Consider the following 20,413-nt stretch of genomic DNA (forward strand, 5'->3'; position numbering starts at 1 on the left):
TCTCTTTCTCTCTGCCCTACTATGGGAATACATCTATTGAATAAATACAGAATCCCATTCTCTGTATTGCAGAGGTTCTTTTCTCTGTAATACCCCCGACCCACCAGCTGTGACGCTGTAGAGTTTTGTCAGTGAGCGTCAGTGTGAGGCCTTCCGCTTCCCCCAGCCAACAGGTCACCTGACTGTGATGCTGCTGCTGACTGTCAGGAGACCTCACGAACTCAACTGAATGGCAACTATGAGAATTATCAATCCGTAGAAACGCCATATAATATCATTGTGCGGGTAACGGACACATTTTCCTGCTCGGGTGAGTAAAACTGTAAAATAACAACAAAACCCACCTTATGCTGTTGTTTTAGCAACGCTAACGTCCGCTAATCCCTGCTGTTTGCTAGCCACTTTGCGTTAACGTTAACCATCTGTCTGTTCCTGGTTCAATTTGCATACCGTTACAGTTTACTCTTAATCTACTGTGGATTTCTCACAGTACTGACAAAAAATAGCCCACAAAACACGAGCCACATAATGGACTTTAGCACTAAATGAGCTAACCTACTCTGTACTCTTACTGCTACTCTCTGTTGCTAGCATCATCTCATCTATCACATCAGCTTGCTTGGTTAATAACATTAACAGTCACACACAGTGTCAGGAGGCAGGACGCTTCACTTTCATCTCAGCTTCCATTTGTTTTAGCCATAGCACTACTACTGCTGATGATGGGAAGAAGGTTCTCTTAACAACATTCCCAATTTCCCCCCGGGGATCATTAAAGTCTTTCTGATTCTGATTCTGATTCTGATTAACAGAGCCTTATTTGTCTCCTAACATTCAGTAGAATACCAAACCGGGTGCACACTGTTCTCTCCTTTTCCTCCAGTTCAACCAGTGTCAGAGGCCTGCTGTAACCATGACAGAGTTTTGGTTGATCTCTGCGCCCGGAGAGAAGACTTGCCAGCAAACATGGGACAAAATGATGGTGGCCACCACGCGTACCAACAACCTCTCCACCAACCACAAGTTCAACATCCCAGACCTCAAGGTTAGCATGAATTTATAAGGTTTTCTCTCTGCTTGTAATGTTTCCATTCTTACTCTCCTGTGACAAGGTATTCAGATGTTACTTTGGCAGGGTTTTTCCTGGCTCAAAATGAGGCAGATGTGGTACTAGAGCCCGGCCGATATAGGATTTTTGAGACCTATACTGATTTTAGTGGGGGGAAATTAACCGCTTACCGAGGGTGGCTGATATAGTGATTTTTTTTTTGTTGGAATGAAAATAGACGTTTTTTATGTGGATTGTGCACCGAATTGTCTATGCAAAGGTACTCAGAAGGCTGCTTTTTTAAACAAATAATTTATATTTAACATTGAATTGTCAACACATCATGTAATGCCGGCACCGCAATTACAAATGACAGAAATCCACAGAGTGCAACGCTTGTTAGAAAATAGTGTTTTCCATGAAGACGCCTGTCAGAGTTTTGTCAAGAGCTGGAGGTGGCATGAAATTTGACAGAGGTGACCGCCTCTGAATTCTCTATGCAGGAAAACCTGCTTTGGGATTAAAAACATGGACATTGCACTCTAATAATTTCTACAGCCTGTGCAACGAGCAATTATTTTTCCATAAAAAACAAAAGGATCATAACCAAGAAGACTCACCTTGATTTATCCACTGTCAAGAATAAGTTGATTGTGTGAATGGGAAGCAGTCTCTAAACAAATCTGTTGCTTGCATGGTGATATGTAGGTTTGGTGAAGCTTTCGTCCATAGAGTAGCACAGCCAGGCTGGTTCAGTATCTCTCCTTGCTGCAAGGTGAAGCAACCCCACTGACCTTGTTGCCACATGGGGCTGTCATGCTCTCCTGGAACTGTTAGCAATGCATGAAGGACTCTGGACAAAAGAGGCGCCATCCTAAGCACATAGGGCCCCTGGATGTCACTGCAGGCTGATTGAATCGCAGATGTCGCTGTGTAAACACAACCAGTTCAAAAAGAGCCAAATCTCAGGATTTATGACTCAAAAGTGATGAAGTGCTGATCCCTCGTTTTGCTGTTGTGTCCATAAACAGGTGGGGACCCTCGATGTCTTGGTGGGACTGTCTGATGAACTGGCCAAACTAGACTCCTTTGTTGAAAGGTATGCTACCCTGCAGTATTCAAACTAGGACTGACCATTGTTATTACCACGCTATTAAGCCTCCTGCCTGAAGGATTATTGTTCTGGTGATCCAATTGTCATTTTAAAGGGTTTACATAATCATTGTATAGTCTGTTTGCTATCCCATAGTGTTAGTGCTGAATGCAGCCTATGTTTTAAAGGGCAGCTGTGGCTCAGGAGGTAGAGCGGGTCGTCCACTAACCAGAAGGTCGGTGGTTCGATCCCTGGCTCCTCCAGTCCACATATCGAAGTGTCCTTGGGTAAGACACTGACTGAACCCTAAATTGCTCCTGATGGCTGTGCCAGCACCCTGCGTGGCAGCTTGCCGCCTTCGGTGTGTGAATGGGTGAATGTAGGCACATTGTAAAGCGCTTTGGATAAATGCGCTATATAAATGCAGTCCATTTACCACTTACCAAAGGGTAACTACCGTAAATTCCGCACTATAAGCCGCACCGGAGTATAAGCCGCACCTGCAAAGTTGACTGTTTTTTACATATATAAGCCGCACCGGACTATAAGCCGCGGGTGTTTTAATGGTATTTTTTTTTTTTTTTTTTTAATTGTGTTTTAATGTTTAATTACCATATGTAAGGGTTCATGCACAGAGGGGATTGTCGGGAAAGAGATGGCTGTTTGAGGAAGCTCCCATTTATTAACATTTCAACAAAACAACATAACACAACACCACCTGTGTTGTGTTATGTTATGTTATGTTGTTAAAAGAGGGCAAGAGAGGAAATTAAAACAGAAGTGGATTTATAGTTAGAAAGAGTGCTAAAAAAGAGAGATTTTTTTTTTTTTTTTTTTTTTTTTTTTTTTGTTGAAAAAATCCATAGATAAGCCGCAGGGGCCAAAAAAGCCCAAAAAACGGGAAAAAAGCCGTGGCTTATAGTCCGGAATTTACGGTACACATCTATAAAAGATGCTGTTACATACTGTATGTACAGGTACTATAACCCGTACAGTCCTCTTGATTCCCTGATGGAGAGAGTTGACCATTCCCTAATCCCTTCATCGTACCTTGTTACAATGAGGAATTTCACACAGGCTTGAGGCTCGCTGGCTCACAGACTAAAGTGAGCAATTTACAGTTGGGTGACACAGAAGCAGCTCTTTCTTTAGTCATATTTACGCCTGATGACTTATGTGCCGCTAGCGTTTGACAAAGTTATTTATAGTTTTTTGGAAAAGACATCCAAAACTCGCACACAGTCATTGACTGTGGACATTTCAGAGACTGTGAGAAAGGCCAACATTACAACATGGTTTCACTTGTTAGACCACAGCCCATCTTCAGTCAAGTTCCTTTTTCAAACCTTCTGTCCAGAATATCCGAATAAGCAGAATATTTTAAATCACTGAATGCTTGAAAATGGGATCAAATAATATCTATAGATTATTTTGAATAATGCGTTTTAATTGGTTTAGATTATGTGAACACGGAAGACATATTTTTTATATGAAGCAATCTATAATATTGCTAATATATAAGCTGCACTGTTCTAGGACAAGTAGAAAATATGGCTTTTGAAGAACTAACCTCTTTTGACATGAAATATGACTTGGACAAAACATCAAATGCGGCTCTCAGTCTCTCCTTTGGTTGGCTACTGTAGACACAGTTCTGCTTTGATGTGCTGAACAGTGTGGTGAAAGTGTGGGACTATGAAAGTATGCTATACATCATAAATTGCTTTAACAGAAATGTGTTAATCCTTTTGATGTGAATGTGTGTGATGAGTGGAGGGGAGGGGGTTCAAATGAGCAATGCATGTATTTTGTGTGTGTGTGTGTGTGTGTGTGTGTGTGTGTGTGTGTGTGTGTGTGTGTGTGTGTGTGTGTGTGTGTGTGTGTGTGTGTGTGTGTGTGTGTGTGTGTGTGTGTGTGTGTGTGTGTGTGTGTGTGTGTGTGTGTGTGTGTGTGTGTGTGGTCAGCACCGGTTATGAATCAGCTATAACTGCCTGCCTCCCTGTGTGTTCAGTGTGTGTCTGTTTGCACGTGTGTGTCTGCACTCTGCACATGGTTTGTGTTGGCACGGTGTGTTTTGATGTCTCCTGGTTGTTCACAGTGTGGTGAAGAAGGTGGCTCAGTACATGGCCGACGTGCTGGAGGACAGCCGAGACAAAGTACAGGAGAACCTGCTGGCCAACGGAGGTACAATGACTGTTACCACAAAACGCCTGTACTTTATTTGGTACAGAAAATAGGATGGTCCAAAGCAGGTTTTATTGGGCAATAATAATTTTTATGTAATATGTGATATAATCCTGTGAAATGCAAGTTTGTGCAGATAAAATTATACATTTGAGAATCTGTAGGTCATAAACATCATAAATTAAACTATATTTGCACACAATTGTGATGCTAAATATTATTCTGTCAATACTGACTGAAAAAGCCTTGCTAACAATTTAATGGATGGATCAGTGGTATGTACAGTAATAATGTTTTAATGGTGCCTGAGAGGACTGTAATGAAAAGTTAGCTTTACCAAACTATTCGCTTTACCTGGAGCTGATAATAGCATGATATGCCTTTTGTTTCCTTTTTCAGTTGATCTTGTCACCTACATCACAAGGTTTCAATGGGACATGGCAAAATATCCCATTAAACAATCACTTAAAAACATATCTGAAATCATCGCAAAGGTACGTCTCTGATCTTAACTGATATAATTTTGAAATCAACGTTAACATTTGTATATACCGTATCAGTGTAGGAATTTAGCCTGGGGCAAGGGCAAAAATGCCCCAAGAAATTTCAAAATGTCCCTAAAAACCACGATCAAGGGGCAAAAATTGCCCACAAGATTTTCATAATTTAATTTAAATTTAATTCATTTAATTTCCATTTCTTACACACACTCAGCACCTGCAAGCTGCTTGCCAGAAGACGATGATGAAGAACACACTTTAAGTGCCCCCTAAATTTTGTAAATGCCCCAATTTTTTAGGCAGTGGAGGCAAAAGTTGCCCCCAAAATATTTCTTAAATTTCCGATACTGATGAGCATATATATATATATGGTACTGTAAAGTGTCAACTACTAAATGGCGTGTTATACTGTATTTTCTGTATCACTGTCATAAAATCTATTTTCATTGTTTATAGCAAGTAACCCAGATTGACAACGACCTGAAGGCCAGAGCATCAGCTTACAACAACCTTAAGGGAAACCTGCAGAACCTAGAGAGAAAGAATGCGTGAGTAAACTACATGTACAAATACTGCAGTGTACATTTTTTGCTGAATTTGGAAAATGTAAGTGATCAAAGTGAACAAAATGCATCCTCCACACACTCAACAACCATCAAAACGCCTATTAGCAAGGTATATATTATAATCCTTAACAGCTGGCAGCACAGCTGGGACGGCATTACCTCAGGAGGTAGAGCTGTCGCCTGGGAATCGGAAGGTTCCCGGTTCGAGGCTGGCTCCTCCCGGCAGTGTGCCGAAGTGTTCTTGAGCAAGACACTGAACCCCTAACTGCTCCCGACGAGCAGTTAGCTCCTTACATGGCTGCAGATGCCGTCGGTGTGTGAATGGGTGAATGTGAGGTATTCATGTAAAAGCGCTTTGGGTAGTCGATGGACTATAGACCAAATCACCGTGATGTCACCATGTAAACAACATTTACTTCCGGGTACCACTTCGGGAAGGCGGCAGGTTGAAATTTGCGTGTTGTCAAATAAATGCTGTCAAACTCTCTCGTTGTTTTCGGCCGACTGCTTTCAATTTAAATGTTCAAACGGTTGGTAAACATGCTTGTCCGACGTATCTAGCCTTTCTTCTGTGTTTGTTTTATGTAGTGCTAGCTAATAACGTTTGTTTACAACTGTCAAACTCGCTGTTTTTTTGCAGACTCGTTAACGTTACGTTACAGACAGAGGCTACTGACGCCGCTCGGATACAGCTCGGAACCCGGATGTTGTAGCTGTAGTAAGCCTGTGCCGCCGAATCCAGAGTTCTCTTTGCTCATGTTTGCCCTTTGCAGAGGGAATTCTGAATAATCCAAATCTTGACCCGCTCTTTATGGTCACTGGACACCCAACAACACAACACGAACGAACCATTTTTGTCTTCTTTGTCTGTTTTTGTCTTCAACACGTCAGTTTGTGCCGTTCACCGCCATTATGATGTGTGGAGGTAACCGCAACCAGGGGTAACCGGAAGTAAATGTAAACATCCCCGCTGATTTGGTCTATATAAAATGCGCTCTATAAATACAGTCCATTTACCATTTACAGCGCTCCGGTTGTATCAGGCAGCTCCAATATGTGTGTGTATGTCCCTTCCCCTGAAACAAGTCTCTCAGACCTTTGCTGTAAAGAACACTGTGTGCATAGTCAACTCACTTGGTTAATTAAGGGTTAATAAATAGGGGTGGGAATCACCAGATGCCCACGATACGATACTGAAACGATACTTGAGTCACGATACGATAGTATTGCGATACTGCGATATTTTCGATATTGCGATATATCGATATTGCGATATATTGAATATTGCGATATTTCGATATATTGCGATTTCTTACTTTTTCAACTGCAAATGATGTCCCCAAAGGAAAACTTTGTCAACATCTGGTTTATATAAGAACAATTTTTCAGTCTGTACATCTGACTTCAACCATTTTATTGCAGCAACATTGTCAAGTAGACAGACCAACAACTTTCATAAAGTCATGTCATAGTTGCATGCACCTGACAAACTGAACTGTTTGTTACAGTCCACCTTAACTGGATGTGTGTGTGGACTACTGTACTTATGTAGTTTTTGCAACTTCACTTCACTTCCACAAAACATTTTGTGCAGCCCATTCAGTAACTGGGGAATTTGTAAATGACTGTTATGACAAAACTGTTACTGTTAAAACAAAATGAAAATATGCTACCGTTTGTTTACTGCTGGCCTTGAACTAAAGTTTATAGTAGCCCGGTGGCCTGGCATGGCCTGCAAAAAAAAAAAAAAATTTTTTTTTTTTTTTTTTTTGCAATATCGATATTTGGCGTCCAAATATCGATACGATATCGTCAGGCAAAATATCGCGATACTGTGGTGTATCGATTTTTTCCCCCACCCCTATTAATAAATGTGACTTCTTCTTGTAGTGTCAGTTTTTTGGTCCATATTTCCTAAGTTCGTATGTTCAGCTCAGTTGGGAGGAAATGTTCAGTGCATTGAGAGTGTGCGCCATTTTGTTTCTCTATGACCTCTGTTTATCTAGCACATGAAGGGTCAAGGATCACTGACTAGGTTGCCATGACCATGTCACATGACCATGTCACATGACCATGTCACATGACCATGTCATGGCAACCATGTCTGAAAAGTGAGACTGAAATGCTTTGTTAATACTGGCCACCGTCTACTTGTCATGGTTGTATTATTGCAACAGTGTGATGTGCCACTAGGGGGAGCCTGCTGACCAGGAGCCTGGCAGACATTGTCAAGAAGGAAGACTTCGTACTTGACTCAGAGTACCTCATCACGATGCTGGTAGTTGTGCAAAAGTAAGTATGTTTCCCTAGATGCAAACCATTACAGAAGAGAGAATATAACATAGTTTAGAATAAAAATAAATTAGATGGATGCTAACTTGGTATCTGCTTCTCCTTTGTCTTTTCAGGACAGGGTACGCTGACTGGCAGAAAACATATGAAACGCTGGCTGAGATGGTGGTGCCTCGATCCACAAAGTAAGTTGTGTCATTAAGACTGCCATATTAGAAACTGGTGGACGAAATAGACACTGCAATTTGACAGATGCCATATCTGTTAATATTTGTTTTTTTTCATACAGTATATGACAAATTGGCAGTGAGGATGCTTTATGATGCTTAGTATTATACAGGGTGAAGTGTTTAGCTCCCCCCGCCCCCCCGAAGAACGAAATCGAACAAACTCAGACACAGGAAAAAGATAAAAAGAAAAGGCATACATATATATTATATAATATTACAATGTGGTGCTACCAGCGCGTGAGGTGCTTATGTGCTTGTAAGAGATGTGCATGGGATCCCACACAAGGGGTCCATGAGAAACCAAGTCACCCGTCGCCCCCTAACCTCGTCAAGGTAGGCCGGAAACGGGTCCCAGATAGTTGAAAATCTTTTAAGTGAGTTGGTCCTCAGGAACCTGAGTCTCTCCATCTGTATAACTGAGACCATGTCCATCAACCACAGCTGAAAATAAGGTGGAGGGGGGGACTGCCATTCCTTCAGAATGAGTCTCTTGGCAACAGTCAACCAGCCATAGGGAGGAGCAGAGAGGATTCCGAGCAGCCGAAGATGACGAGTTCCGCCTCCGTCTCAAGGGTTATTTTGTAGGCCTTATGACTTTTTTGGCCAGTGCACGCAGGGCGCAGGCCCTATAACAGCGTTTGTCCACCCAATTCTGTCACCAATTTAGTCACCAATTTGCAAGCCGATTTGGTCCCACTCAGAAACCACAAGACCTGCCACTACCGAACTTAGTAGGTAGGTTCACAGAGTCACCTTTTACTATTGCCAGAAAAATTACACTAGTTGACCACTAGGTGGCGCTATAACAGCCCTCTTTACGTTTTGGTCCATAACTTTTGAACCGTAGCATCTACAATCAAAATTATTTTCCCCTGGATTCCTTGGGTCATTCCGCATCTGCTGATAGAGGCCGCGTCCATTTCCGTCTAACTAGATTTTCTGCCATTTTGAATTTTCTCTAAAAGCGTTTTTTCACTATTTCTCCTTCAACTTTTGTCCAATCTTCACCAAACCACATCACACAGCGTGTGCAGACTGTCCTGCACAAAACTTATTTCGCGTTTTTTTTTTTGCAAGACCGCACCATCTAGTTCACAAAAATCGCCCTAACTCTGGAACGCATTGTCCGTTGCGAATGAACCTTGGTACAGGTGTGTAGCTATATACTCTGAGCTGATTAAAAAACAATTGTCATTTCAACTATAGGGGGCGCTATGGCAACAATAAGTACCCGTAGCTCACAAACCATAAGAGCGACTGTTCCCAAATCGGGTACATAGGTTCATAGAGTACTCTTCTACTCTGGCCTAAAAAATTACACCGATTGACCTCACGGTGGCGCTATAGCTGCCATCTTTACATTTTGGTCCATAACTTTGGAACCATAGCTTCTCCGATCAACATTATTTCTATATAGACCATGCCCATTTCCGTCTAATTAGATTTTCCGCCATTTACAATTTTGTCCAAAAGTGTTTTTTCGCTATTTCTTCTTCAAATTTTGTCAAATCTTCACCAAACCACATCACACAGCTTTTGTGGACTGTCCTGCACAAAACCTGTTTTGCCGTTTTTTGAAAGCCCGTCTGGGAGAGATGTTTTAGAATTGTTATAGAAGATATTTTAGAATTTCACAATAAATACACGCGCACGTGTGTGCGCGCGCACGCACGCACGCACGCACACACACACACACACACACACACACACACACACACACACACACACACACACACACACACACACACACACACAAATGTACCGTATTGTAATAAAATGTTTTATTAAATGTAAGTACATAATTAAATTATTATTTTCTAGGGCTTTCTTACCATACTGATTTTCCATTATATCCTTCATGCTTTTGCCACTGACAGCCCTCCACATTAACAATGCCTGCTACAACCAACAATGCTTTTCTGCGCTGGCCATATGCTAGGTTTCGACCTAGCCTTGTTACATCAAAAGTCCCACTAGTACATGCGTTTTTGTTAACCAGGAAAGCAGCAGGGGGTAGCAGCAGCAGCATGGCGTTTTAAACTTTTAGATCACATTCTCAACCCGCGTTTCTCCACCGCTGTGGGCTGTCTCTTCCCCCTCCCTTTTCCCTTCTTCTCTCACTGCTGTCCAGGCGCAGTGTCAGGCCACCAGCCAGAACAAAATGGAAACTTCCGGGTAAAAAACAAGTAATGTAGTTTCAACAAATAAAGCAGCAAACATTGTATCAAAATACTCATCAAAATATATTACAACGAGGGCTTTATTTTGAAAGAGCTAAGGCGGACCACCTACTTACATTCTGGCTGACTTAACGCAGTCTAATATTTAGCTAATATAATAGCTCTGATATTTTGTGTGGTGTGCCGCAAGGATCCATACTTGGCCCAAAATTATTTATATTATATATTAATGATATAATTATGGTATCAGACATACTTAAATTTGTTATTTTTGCGGATGATACCAACATCTTCTGTTCAGGAATGAACCTTCAGCAATTGTTGAAGGACATCACTGCAGAATTAGGTAAGCTGAAATTGTGGTTCGATCTTAACAAGCTCTCATTAAATATTAGTAAATCAAAATTTATTCTGTTTGGCAACAAACAGGTACACCCAAACACCCAAGTTGAGTTAAAAATGGATAATGTTGGGCTTGAAAGAGTCAATGAATATACATTTTTGGGAGTTATTATCGACCACAGGCTCAGTTGGAAACCCCACATAAACCATGTGAGGTCGAAAATGGCGCGAAGCCTTGGTATCCTAAGGAAAACAAGACACTTGTTAAATTTAAGATCATTATACACTCTTTACTGCACTCTCTTATTGCCGTATCTGACTTATTGTGTTGAAACCTGGGGAAACACTTATAAAAGCAACCTAAAACCCATTTCTGTCATGCAAAAAAAGGCTATAAGAATTGTAAATAATGTTGGCTACACTCATCACACCAATAAACTGTTTTTCTATTTAAAAGCATTAAAATTCCCGGACTTAGTCGAACTTAAAACTGCACAGATAGTTTATGAAGCAAGAAATAATTTTCTCCCCAGTAATTTACAGAAAATGTTCAGGGATAGAGAAGGGAGGTATGAATACAGGGGGGAACCAAATTTCCAACAGCCCAGGGCACGTACTACTCTAAAGAGCATGTGTGTTTCAGTCAATGGTGTGAAACTATGGAATAAACTTCCGGAGGGATTAAAGAAAAGCAGGAATATATATCAATTCAAAAAGAACTTCAAAAAAAATAAACTTGATATGTATGACCTCATTACATAGGGCTAACATCCGGTGGATGAGTTGTAGGTATTGTTCTTTGCTCTATATGAATTGTTTACTTAGATTGTATTACTTAAGCTATTGACCATGTCTCATTTATTACTTATCTTATATTCTTTATCACAATTTGCTTTCTTTACATTAAGTCATTGTTCATTTCTTAGCAACAATCGGTTACAATTTGTTATCTTTTATTAGTCACTTAGCATTAATTGTAATAGAATTGACACTGTTACTTGTCTTCTATCTTGATTGATTGAGCAATAATGTGTTGTTGTAAGTGGGTAGGTTACCATAAGCCTATGGCTTCTCACCTATCCTTTTCGGTTGTTTTTTTGTTAAACACTCGAAATAAAATCATTCATTCATTCATTCATTCATAAGTATGCGCCTGGGGCTGGGCTGTGTGGGGTGCACTTGTGCATTTTTCTCAGCATATTCGGTCAATGTAAAGTAATTAAGCGTTAAGAAGTTGAATTTCAGTCTGTGGGAATTGTGAGTGAAAAATTATTGATTGATTGCTTATTGATTGGTTGTTCAATCAATAAGCAATCAATCAATCATTTTTCACTCACAGAATCACTGAATCTCACTGACTCACGCTGGAAAAGGGGCGGCAACTCAGGCGGAGGAGAAGCAGGGTCGGAAAATCACGGGTTGGACCACCGCCAAGATTTATATCGCCAGTCGGAGCAGAGCCGACGCATAAAAAAAAAACACCTCACTTGCAGGGTCGCTCTAAACGGTCAGACTTGGAAACGTTTAGACTGAAGAAAAGGGGCTTAGAGAAACAATCAAATGTGTTTAGCTTTTCTAGCGGGATATTTTTCTCACATGATTTTGATGATATGTTTACTGGAAGGTAATTTCTTGTGTTAAATGTTGGTATTCCTCTATACTTAGGAGATTATATACAGTATGTTTTACCAATGGCATTACGACAATATGACTTTTCTTCCAGTCTGTTGTTTGAAGACCATGATAGTGGACTGTTCAGCGTGACCCTGTTCAGGAAGGCCATCGATGACTTCAGACACAAGGCCAGAGAGAACAAGTAAGAGGCATTATGTGTAGCTAATGACACACTTACTGTATATCACGTTTCTATGAGAGGAGATCTGCTTCATTTCAAAACTGAATCTATTACAGGTTTACATTAGTGGTAATGTGTATTGCGGCAAAGCTAATCGATATCTGTGAAAACGGAAATATTAATGTTTTAATGAATCTTATTTCTGCCCCTCCCATCTTATTTCTAGGTTCACAGTGAGAGACTTCCAGTACAATGAAGAGGAGATGAAAGCAGACAAAGAGGAGATGACTCGGCTCTCCACTGATAAGAAGAAGCAGTTTGTAAGTGATGGGACAGTTGTTCATAAAATGCCCATGAAATAAGTATATGTTTAATATTATGTTAGTATTATGTTTTTGCATTTCACCATGTTGACTTTTTGTTGTTGTTGAGTTGTTAAATATTTATGTGTGAGTACAGCTACTGACCCTTGTGGGCTACTATAGGTGAAAATGTATGACTGGATAATTTCTTTATTAAAAACACACACACACACACACACACACACACACACACACTTACAGACCCTGAAGCAGTAGAAAACACACAACCAGCAGTAGACGATAATTCCAACCTCACACAAACCATTGCCTCAGCAAAAAAAAAATACATCTAACAACCAGTTTTGTAAAAAGGAAGACTCATTTGAGACAAAGTTGTGAAAACAACACTATGCTCTTCTGTCATTCTCAGCAGTTTGGTACAAATGTAGTGTTTATTTGTCAATATCTAATGCAAATGTATTATTTCTTAGCTCTTTTCTAACTATCATAGTACGGTAATGTTGCATCTAAAACCAGATGGATAGGATTAAGCAAAAGCCTTCACCATAAGATGTATTTCCCATCTGTAGGGCCCGCTTGTCCGATGGCTCAAAGTGAACTTCAGTGAAGCCTTCATAGCATGGATCCACATCAAAGCACTAAGGGTCTTTGTGGAGTCTGTTTTAAGGTACTGTCATCATACAATACTTATAACACTCTTCATCTACCCATAAAAACAAAAAACAAGGATCATTATTTTCCACTGCTTGCTTGCGTTTGGTAACACTTAGGGCTCTATCTTCCCGACGGCGGTAATTTTGCATTAGCGCCCGTTTTGCGCTGGAATAGCGCCGCGCAAAGCCCTAATTGTGGGCGTGTCGGCCCGCTGCGCTTCACGTCATCTCGGCACACATCTCCGTATAGGCGTGTTTATGCCCAAAAGCATTGTGGAGGTGTGGTCATGCCCATAAAACCACAGCATCACGTCAGCAGCTTCCTCCTCACTCAGAGGGAGAGTGAGAGAGAGAAAGAGGGAGAGGCTGCTGCCAAAACGTCTGACTGTATGGACTGTATATTCCTTTTCGGGCTCTCTTCTCCTGCATCTCTGCTGCGGGCCTATACTGCATGCGTAATTGCGCAGCGTACTGAGCCGCGATGAGTGATGCTGCTCTATTTGAAGTTGAATTTCCATCAGCACACATTTGATTAATCAGCTATTTTCTATTAATTTCTATTAATATATATACATCGAATCCCACCAATTTAGCCCGTCATTTTCCCCTTGGCGCACATAAAGACATGCTTCCATCACTGTCTGCTTGATGGCGAGAGGGACTTCACTGTAGGCTACTCGTGACAAAACCAGACATCGAATTTTCAACAGTTAACTTTTGCAGCTAGGCCTTTAGGTTACTGGCTATTACGAGGTGAGGCAGTATGCCCCGTGTCTCTCTCTCTCTCTCTCTCCCTCCCCCCGACGAGGGAAGTGGAGAGGGCTATTGCAGTGCTATTAAATGTATAATGGTTGGAAAAGATCATTTGCTTTTTATTTTCTCTTACCCTCTCCTACCTAAAGTAATCTAATGTTACACCACAGACCTGTATGGTCGGGGATTATGTAGCCTAACAAAACCATGACAAACAAATTCTCATTTTTAAGTCAAGGTGTGTTTTTTCTGGAATGCAGGCTATAGTTGAAACTCAACGTGGCATTCCGAGGAGAGAAGAGTGTGTGCAGGCGCGAGGAGAGTGACATGCATGCCGTGCGTAAATGTATCCAAGCAAGGATTTCCTGCACTGCACGGAGATGTGGAGACTGTCTGCGCTCAGGCGTACGTCTGCGTTTGCGCTAAGACCAGCTATTTCCTGGCGTTAAAATTGAGAGCACCCAAGGCGAACACATTGCGCTGTAACGCCTATTTTGGAACGGGCAACTCCCAAACCTCTCTTTGCGCTCGGCACATACCGACAGTATCTACCCCACAGCGCTAAATGACACTTGCGTGAGACACATGATAGGGTAGAGGCCCACCGACGCGCCTGGGCCACGCCTACACCTGTGTCATCACAGCGCAAAACTGGACGGTGGAGGCAGACGATAGCTTAGACGCTGGGCAGATAGCAATAAGTGGCGCGCAAACGCAGCGCAAAGGCAGCGCAAACAATAGCGCCGTACAACGATAGGGCCCTTAAACTTAAAATTCATGTCATGTGGCGTTCCTCCAGATATGGCCTGCCAGTGAACTTCCAGGCGATGCTCATGCAGCCCAGCAAGAAGACCATGAAGAAGCTGAGGGAGGTGCTCAACGATCTGTACAAACATCTGGACAGCAGCGCAGCGGCCATCATCGACGTGAGTGCTCATACACATAATCATGTGTATCGGTTCAGTATTCTTATTACAAGCATACTATAACATTAAAACAGTGTTGTTTCTGTCCACATATCTTTAGACAGGAGCAAGACTGTACAGCAGTCTTATTCTGCGGAGAGTAATGTTGGGAAAATGTGAGAAAATGATAGTTAAATGCAGTTTAGGTCAGATCAAAGAAGTAATCATGACATTTTTATTAAAACGTTTCAAAATTTGAACTATTATCCCAGTCTTAAAATGGTACTTGTACAGTAATGGACTGCATTGTGGTTGATCTTGTCTCTCTGTTCCAGGTGGCGATGGACATCCCAGGCTTAAACCTGAGTCAGCAGGAGTATTACCCTTACGTCTACTACAAGATCGACTGCAACTTGCTGGACTTCAAAATGTAACACTTTCCTCAGTTTGTCATTATGTTGAGTGTTGATTAAATTAGGTTTTTCCTGGTAAAACATCCCCTCCTTCCCCTATCCCTGCCGTCTGTCTTCTCACTGTGTCCCCGCCCCCCACAAAACTGCATGCTCATTCCTTGTGCTTTAAAGGCTCATTGTGCTTTAAAGGCTCATGAACAAGCTTATGACACTTTGACAACCAAGCGACAAAAATGACTTTGAAGTATTTGTTTTTGTTTACAGTTGTCTTGTTTTTCTAAGCAACACACATTCAATGTAATAATTTCTACCATGACATGAAATTAATAATGACATCTTTATTGATTGGATTTATTTAAGATGAAGAGTTGTATATTTAGAGTCATTCCACACGTGTGTTTGTGCATATAGATAGCTACATCTTCCATTTTGGTATTCAGAGATTTATATTTACATGTGGCCGGTTTCATCGTCGTACCCACGCCGACTCATCTGGTACGTGTTGATTCACCTTGGCAGACATCCTGTAACAAAGATGCAATATGTGTGTTTGTGTGTATGTGTGTGTGTGTGTATGTGTGTGTTTTGTTGTCTCATGTTGTGTATATTTGATGTCAAAATAGATCTATATGTATGAATATTGTGGAAGCCATTGATTGATGGACATGAATAAATATGAATATAACTGTAACTTTGAGTTTATTTAGATTTAGCTTAAAATGTGAGTTTTAAAGTGTTAGCTTCATGTGTGTATGTGATATGGTGATGTGCATGAGAGACGAATGAAGATGGGGTGGGGGACCGTGTGTCTGTAATAACGAGTGAAAAAGACAGATCCACTGTGAAGCCGTGTGATGAGTCATGGTCATCTGCAGAGCCATGGGCAATTTCAAAGAAAGTTCTTGTTTAAGCAGAAATCGCTTGGAATCCACAATGCTGCCAGGAAAATACTAGAATTTCAACCAACGTACTGAAGATACAGCAGCAGCCCAGCAGGGGGCACCAAACAACCAGCTGCCTGGACATTCAAGTGCAAGGGGACTGGACCTGCAGATGGTTGGTGCATCTTTACTGATCAGTGTTGCTGGCTTTGTAGGAGGAAATGTTGGAATGTAGATTCAAAGGAATGATGTGAGCCTTAAGATCCTACATATTATCTCCATGGCCAGACTACATGATCTCCATGGCCAGACTACCCAACATTCTTAAAAGTTTTGGAAAACTATAGAAAATTGCAACCTCTATTACCTGAATGGAGAAGTGAATTAACACACAAAAGATCCAAAGGGGGGGCTCCCAACTGTTTTCTTTTCATATCTCAGCAAAGTAATAGGAAAATTCAAATGTTTCTCTTTATTCCTGCTGGGGAAACGCTCTGTCAGGAAAAAGTAGGCTATACTGATTAAATATAGACAATATTGAATGGAAATAGGAAAAACAAATGTCAATAAAGAAAGATGCAAAAAGGAAAACTGATAAAGGTGGATCATAGATTTGTTGGATACTGTTCCTGTTACTGTAATAATCAGTCCCACCCCCATCCTAACACCTTACACCTAAAGCAGCACATTTATGTTAGAGTCGACCTAAATGTAAAAGAACGTGTTCCATACAGATTGCAATCTTAACGACTAGTTGAGGGGGGGGGGGTCATGTGATGTGATGTGGGAGTGAGCCTGGGCCTGGCTGACTGAGTCGGGATGCAAACACACCGTGTCTTATGACCGCTCGTACCTAGACGACAACAGTGCGAGGCGTCGGGCGGGGAAACAGCCATCACTGCTGCCTGCCGGAGGAGGAGAGGAGGGGGAGGAGAGCGCATCAATGCCTCCAGGTCTCCTCTCACATATCGCCCTGGACCTCTCCTCGACACCGGGCCTGCTCCTCTGGCTCTGCTGAGATAATGAAAGGATGGCCGAGCAGCGATGGGAAGGAGAATCCGGAAGGGAGGATCTGTCTTTGGCGGAGATATTGAGGCTTTACAACCAGCCCATCAACGAGGAGCAGGCATGGGCCGTGTGCTACCAGTGCTGCAGGACGCTGGCTCAGGAGCACCGGGGCAGGAGGAGCTCCACCGCGGCCGCAGGAGCAACGGCAGCGGCGGATCCGAGGAGGATAGACGGAGCGGGGGATGTCAGGATCCAGAAAGATGGCTCTGTTAGGGTGCAACACCAGGACTGTGCAGGTAACACTATTATATAAGAAATAAGACTGACTGTGCTGCTGGGATGTAGGCCAGCCTCTCTTGAATTTAAACATAATGGTATAGGTTATTGCGATTTTGGGATGGTCCTTCCGAGCCTATAATGAATTCGAGATGGATGCAATAGGCTACAAATATCACAGCAACGTCACTATTGTGATAACATAAGAGATAGCCTACCTAAATAATACCAGACAGTAGCCTATAATAAGGTCAGTAGCTACAAACTCACTATTGAGCACCACAGACAATAAGTGATCATAGGAACATTTCAGTGATTTTTCGTTAGGATGAGGGATAATGTGACGAGCTTCTGCATTTCATCTTGTTTTATATGTAGGCTACACAGGCTAATTCCTGAAGGCTTACTCCATAATCTGCAGCAGGGCATCAGCTGTTTATGGCTCCATTACCGTCCCTCCTGGCTGATAAACAAAGGAATGCCATGCAGAACCCACGCTGCTCTCACTCGCAGAGACAAGTGATGCTCACAGTGTTTGCACCGTAAACTGAAGCCTAATATTAGTCAAATATCAGCATAATTCATCTTTTATCGAGAGCCTCGCAGCTTCATATTAGATCAGTGCTTAATCTGATTAGAGCATGTGATTAGAGGCTGAAATGTGGACATAGTCACACAGATGTGTGTGTGGGGGGGGGTGGGGTATATACAGTGTTGGGGGGGTAACTCATTACAAAAGTAATATATTACATGTAATATATTACTTTTAGCAATAACTCGGTAATATAACTTATTCAAATGGGATTTCAGTAATATTATACCAGTTACTTTGTCAAGTAACACAAGTTACAAATTGGGTTAAAAAAATAATCAAAGCACATATTTAAATAAAGATATAATCATTTCCTAATCAAATGTTTTTATGCAAATAACCACTATAGATGAGAATAACAAAATAACAATTTAGAATTGTGGACAGTTTACACTGACTTCAGACAGTATAAATTATTTTTCTGGATGGGGTGGCGATATCATTCTGCTACTGCAGTTATTTTGGAGAAAGTAATGCAAAAGTACTGTAATAAGTAACAAGTTACTCTACACAGACAGTAATATTGTAAAGTAACTTATTACTTTCAAATGAAAGTAACTAGTAATATATAGTATATTACATTTTGAAAGTAACTTGCCCAACACTGGGTATATATAGAGAGAGAGGTGTTGAGTAAGGGTTCATCCTCCTATGATAGGCACTATTATTCTATTATTGATGAAGTGTCATGGAAATTAACATTTGGGATCTCATCCTTCTCTGTTTTGATAGTTTTTCAGTTGCCACAAATAGAGAGGAGGCAGTGACAGAAGAGTAGGCTATGCCAAATGAAAAATCACTACAAGCAGTTAACTCCTGGAATATCATCTGTGGCACCAGTACTCAATAGTGAGTTTGGTCAGGTGTCAGAGGGCACTCTGTCTCATGCCTTCTGGTTCTGCCGTTCACTGTCGGGATTCTGGGCCAAAATATTTGACTGGTAGGCTATTCTAAGGCCTACAAAATTACCCTTCAGCCAGAGGCAGAACTCGCCATCTTCGGCTGCTCTCGGAGACAACTGTTGCCAAAAAACTAATTCTGAAAGAATGGAAGTCTCCCTCTTCACCTTCTTTCCAACTGTGGTTGACAGACATGATCCATCTCTGTTATAAGGATGGAGAGGCTCAGATCCTTGAGAACCAACTCACTTAAAAAGTTTCTAACTATTTGGGACTCGTTTCTAGCCTACCTCGATGAGGTTGGGGGCGGTGGGTGACTTGCCCGGCTGGTTTCTGTTGGGAGGCACATTTTTATCAATTTCCTTAATCGATTAATTGGTCAGGTTAACAATCAATTAATCGATTAATCATTATATTAAAAACTGGTTTTGACATACAAAATACAAAATACAAAATGCAGGGTTTTACACCTGTCTTTAGGCCTACCCAACAAGTTGATCAACCAACTAAACTGCCTGCATTAGCTCTCATTGTGCTTGTGGACGTGAGATATTTCAACATTGTACTACAATGTTTACAATGATTACTGTCTTTTTGGGTGTAATTCTCCCACCCTGGACTTTCTGTCTGCTAGCTTGGCTTTATTCTTCCTCTGTATATGCAGTGAAAGTTACATTTTGCCCTTGTGGTGTTAAATCATTTCAGAAAAGAAAAGAAAAATTATAAAACAGCACATAGCCTACATTTTCGATTAATCGGTTAACATATAGTTTGATCAATCAAATTCTTAATGATCGATTAATCGATTAATCATTAACATCCCTATTGGACGCCTTGCATGGGATCCCATGCGCCACATCTCTTGCAAGTATATAGGCACCTTGTATGGATGGTAGCATCACATTATGATAACTGTTGATATATGTATGTTTTTTTGTTTGTTTGTTTTCCATTACTGTGTCTGAGCTTGTTCATTTTTGTTCATATTGTTACAATTGAAAAAAAAGAAGTGAGTTTGTAGTAAAACATTTTGTTTCTTTATTGTCTTTTGTGTGTCATATGGCACCACTAAAATGTCTATAATATTCTGTAGCCTATAGGGACTTATAATAATTGAATAGAATTTGTCTAGTGTCCTTTTGAAATTTGAAATTCATCATGGTTACTTTTCTCCATAAGGGATCAGCCAGGATTCAAATCAGTGCAGCTCCACAGCAAGCCATCAGTCCACTCAGCTATCTATGTGTGTTGATAACCAGGTGTGTCTGTGATAGAGTGTACATTGACACAGACTAAATATGTTAAGGTGCCGTGTGCTTTCTGCATCCAGTGTGCTGTAATCACATCTCCTCACATGCTGAACACACAGTGCAGAGACTGACAAGTACGTCTCTCTATTTCATTCTGTCAGTGTTATGCCTTTAGATTCAATAATGCACTGCACGCTTTGCCCAATCAACTTTTGGGAGCGAATATGAAA

General features: G+C 41.2%; 2 protein-coding genes across 2 annotated transcripts in view; both read left to right on the forward strand.

Annotated features, from left to right (window-relative positions):
* Positions 1 to 177: 177 nt before the first annotated feature.
* LOC310777067 (V-type proton ATPase subunit C 1-A-like) lies at positions 178 to 15,952 on the forward strand. Its single transcript, XM_083637321.1, has 13 exons — positions 178 to 310; positions 884 to 1,045; positions 2,080 to 2,147; positions 4,240 to 4,325; positions 4,725 to 4,819; positions 5,282 to 5,373; positions 7,585 to 7,683; positions 7,800 to 7,868; positions 12,159 to 12,251; positions 12,457 to 12,550; positions 13,123 to 13,220; positions 14,759 to 14,885; positions 15,200 to 15,952. The coding sequence occupies exons 2-13, from the start codon at positions 914 to 916 to the stop codon at positions 15,296 to 15,298; spliced, it is 1,152 nt and encodes a 383-aa protein (XP_083493447.1). The 5' UTR covers positions 178 to 310; positions 884 to 913; the 3' UTR covers positions 15,299 to 15,952.
* A 1,236-nt stretch (positions 15,953 to 17,188) lies between these two features.
* The window catches only part of spire1b (spire-type actin nucleation factor 1b), a gene marked incomplete at its 5' end in the record, with an annotated part of 82,399 nt that continues 79,174 nt past the window's right edge, over positions 17,189 to 20,413 (forward strand). Inside the window, one exon of the mRNA XM_083663345.1 lies at positions 17,189 to 17,462. Within this exon, the coding sequence (XP_083519471.1) occupies positions 17,189 to 17,462 (274 nt within the window). The remainder of the gene's footprint in view (positions 17,463 to 20,413) is intronic.

Source organism: Poromitra crassiceps (assembly GCF_964638095.1).
Source record: "Poromitra crassiceps genome assembly, chromosome: 1".
Taxonomy (NCBI): Eukaryota; Metazoa; Chordata; class Actinopteri; order Beryciformes; family Melamphaidae; genus Poromitra; species Poromitra crassiceps.

Excerpts from the sequence above, each read along its gene's own strand:
- LOC310777067 (XM_083637321.1), top strand. The coding sequence starts at position 914 with ATGACAGAGTTTTGGTTGATCTCTGCGCCCGGAGAGAAGACTTGCCAG. Across the intron at positions 7,869-12,158 it reads GTGGTGCCTCGATCCACAAA|TCTGTTGTTTGAAGACCATG; the intron begins GTAAGTTGTGTC and ends CTTTTCTTCCAG. Across the intron at positions 12,551-13,122 it reads CTGATAAGAAGAAGCAGTTT|GGCCCGCTTGTCCGATGGCT; the intron begins GTAAGTGATGGG and ends TCCCATCTGTAG.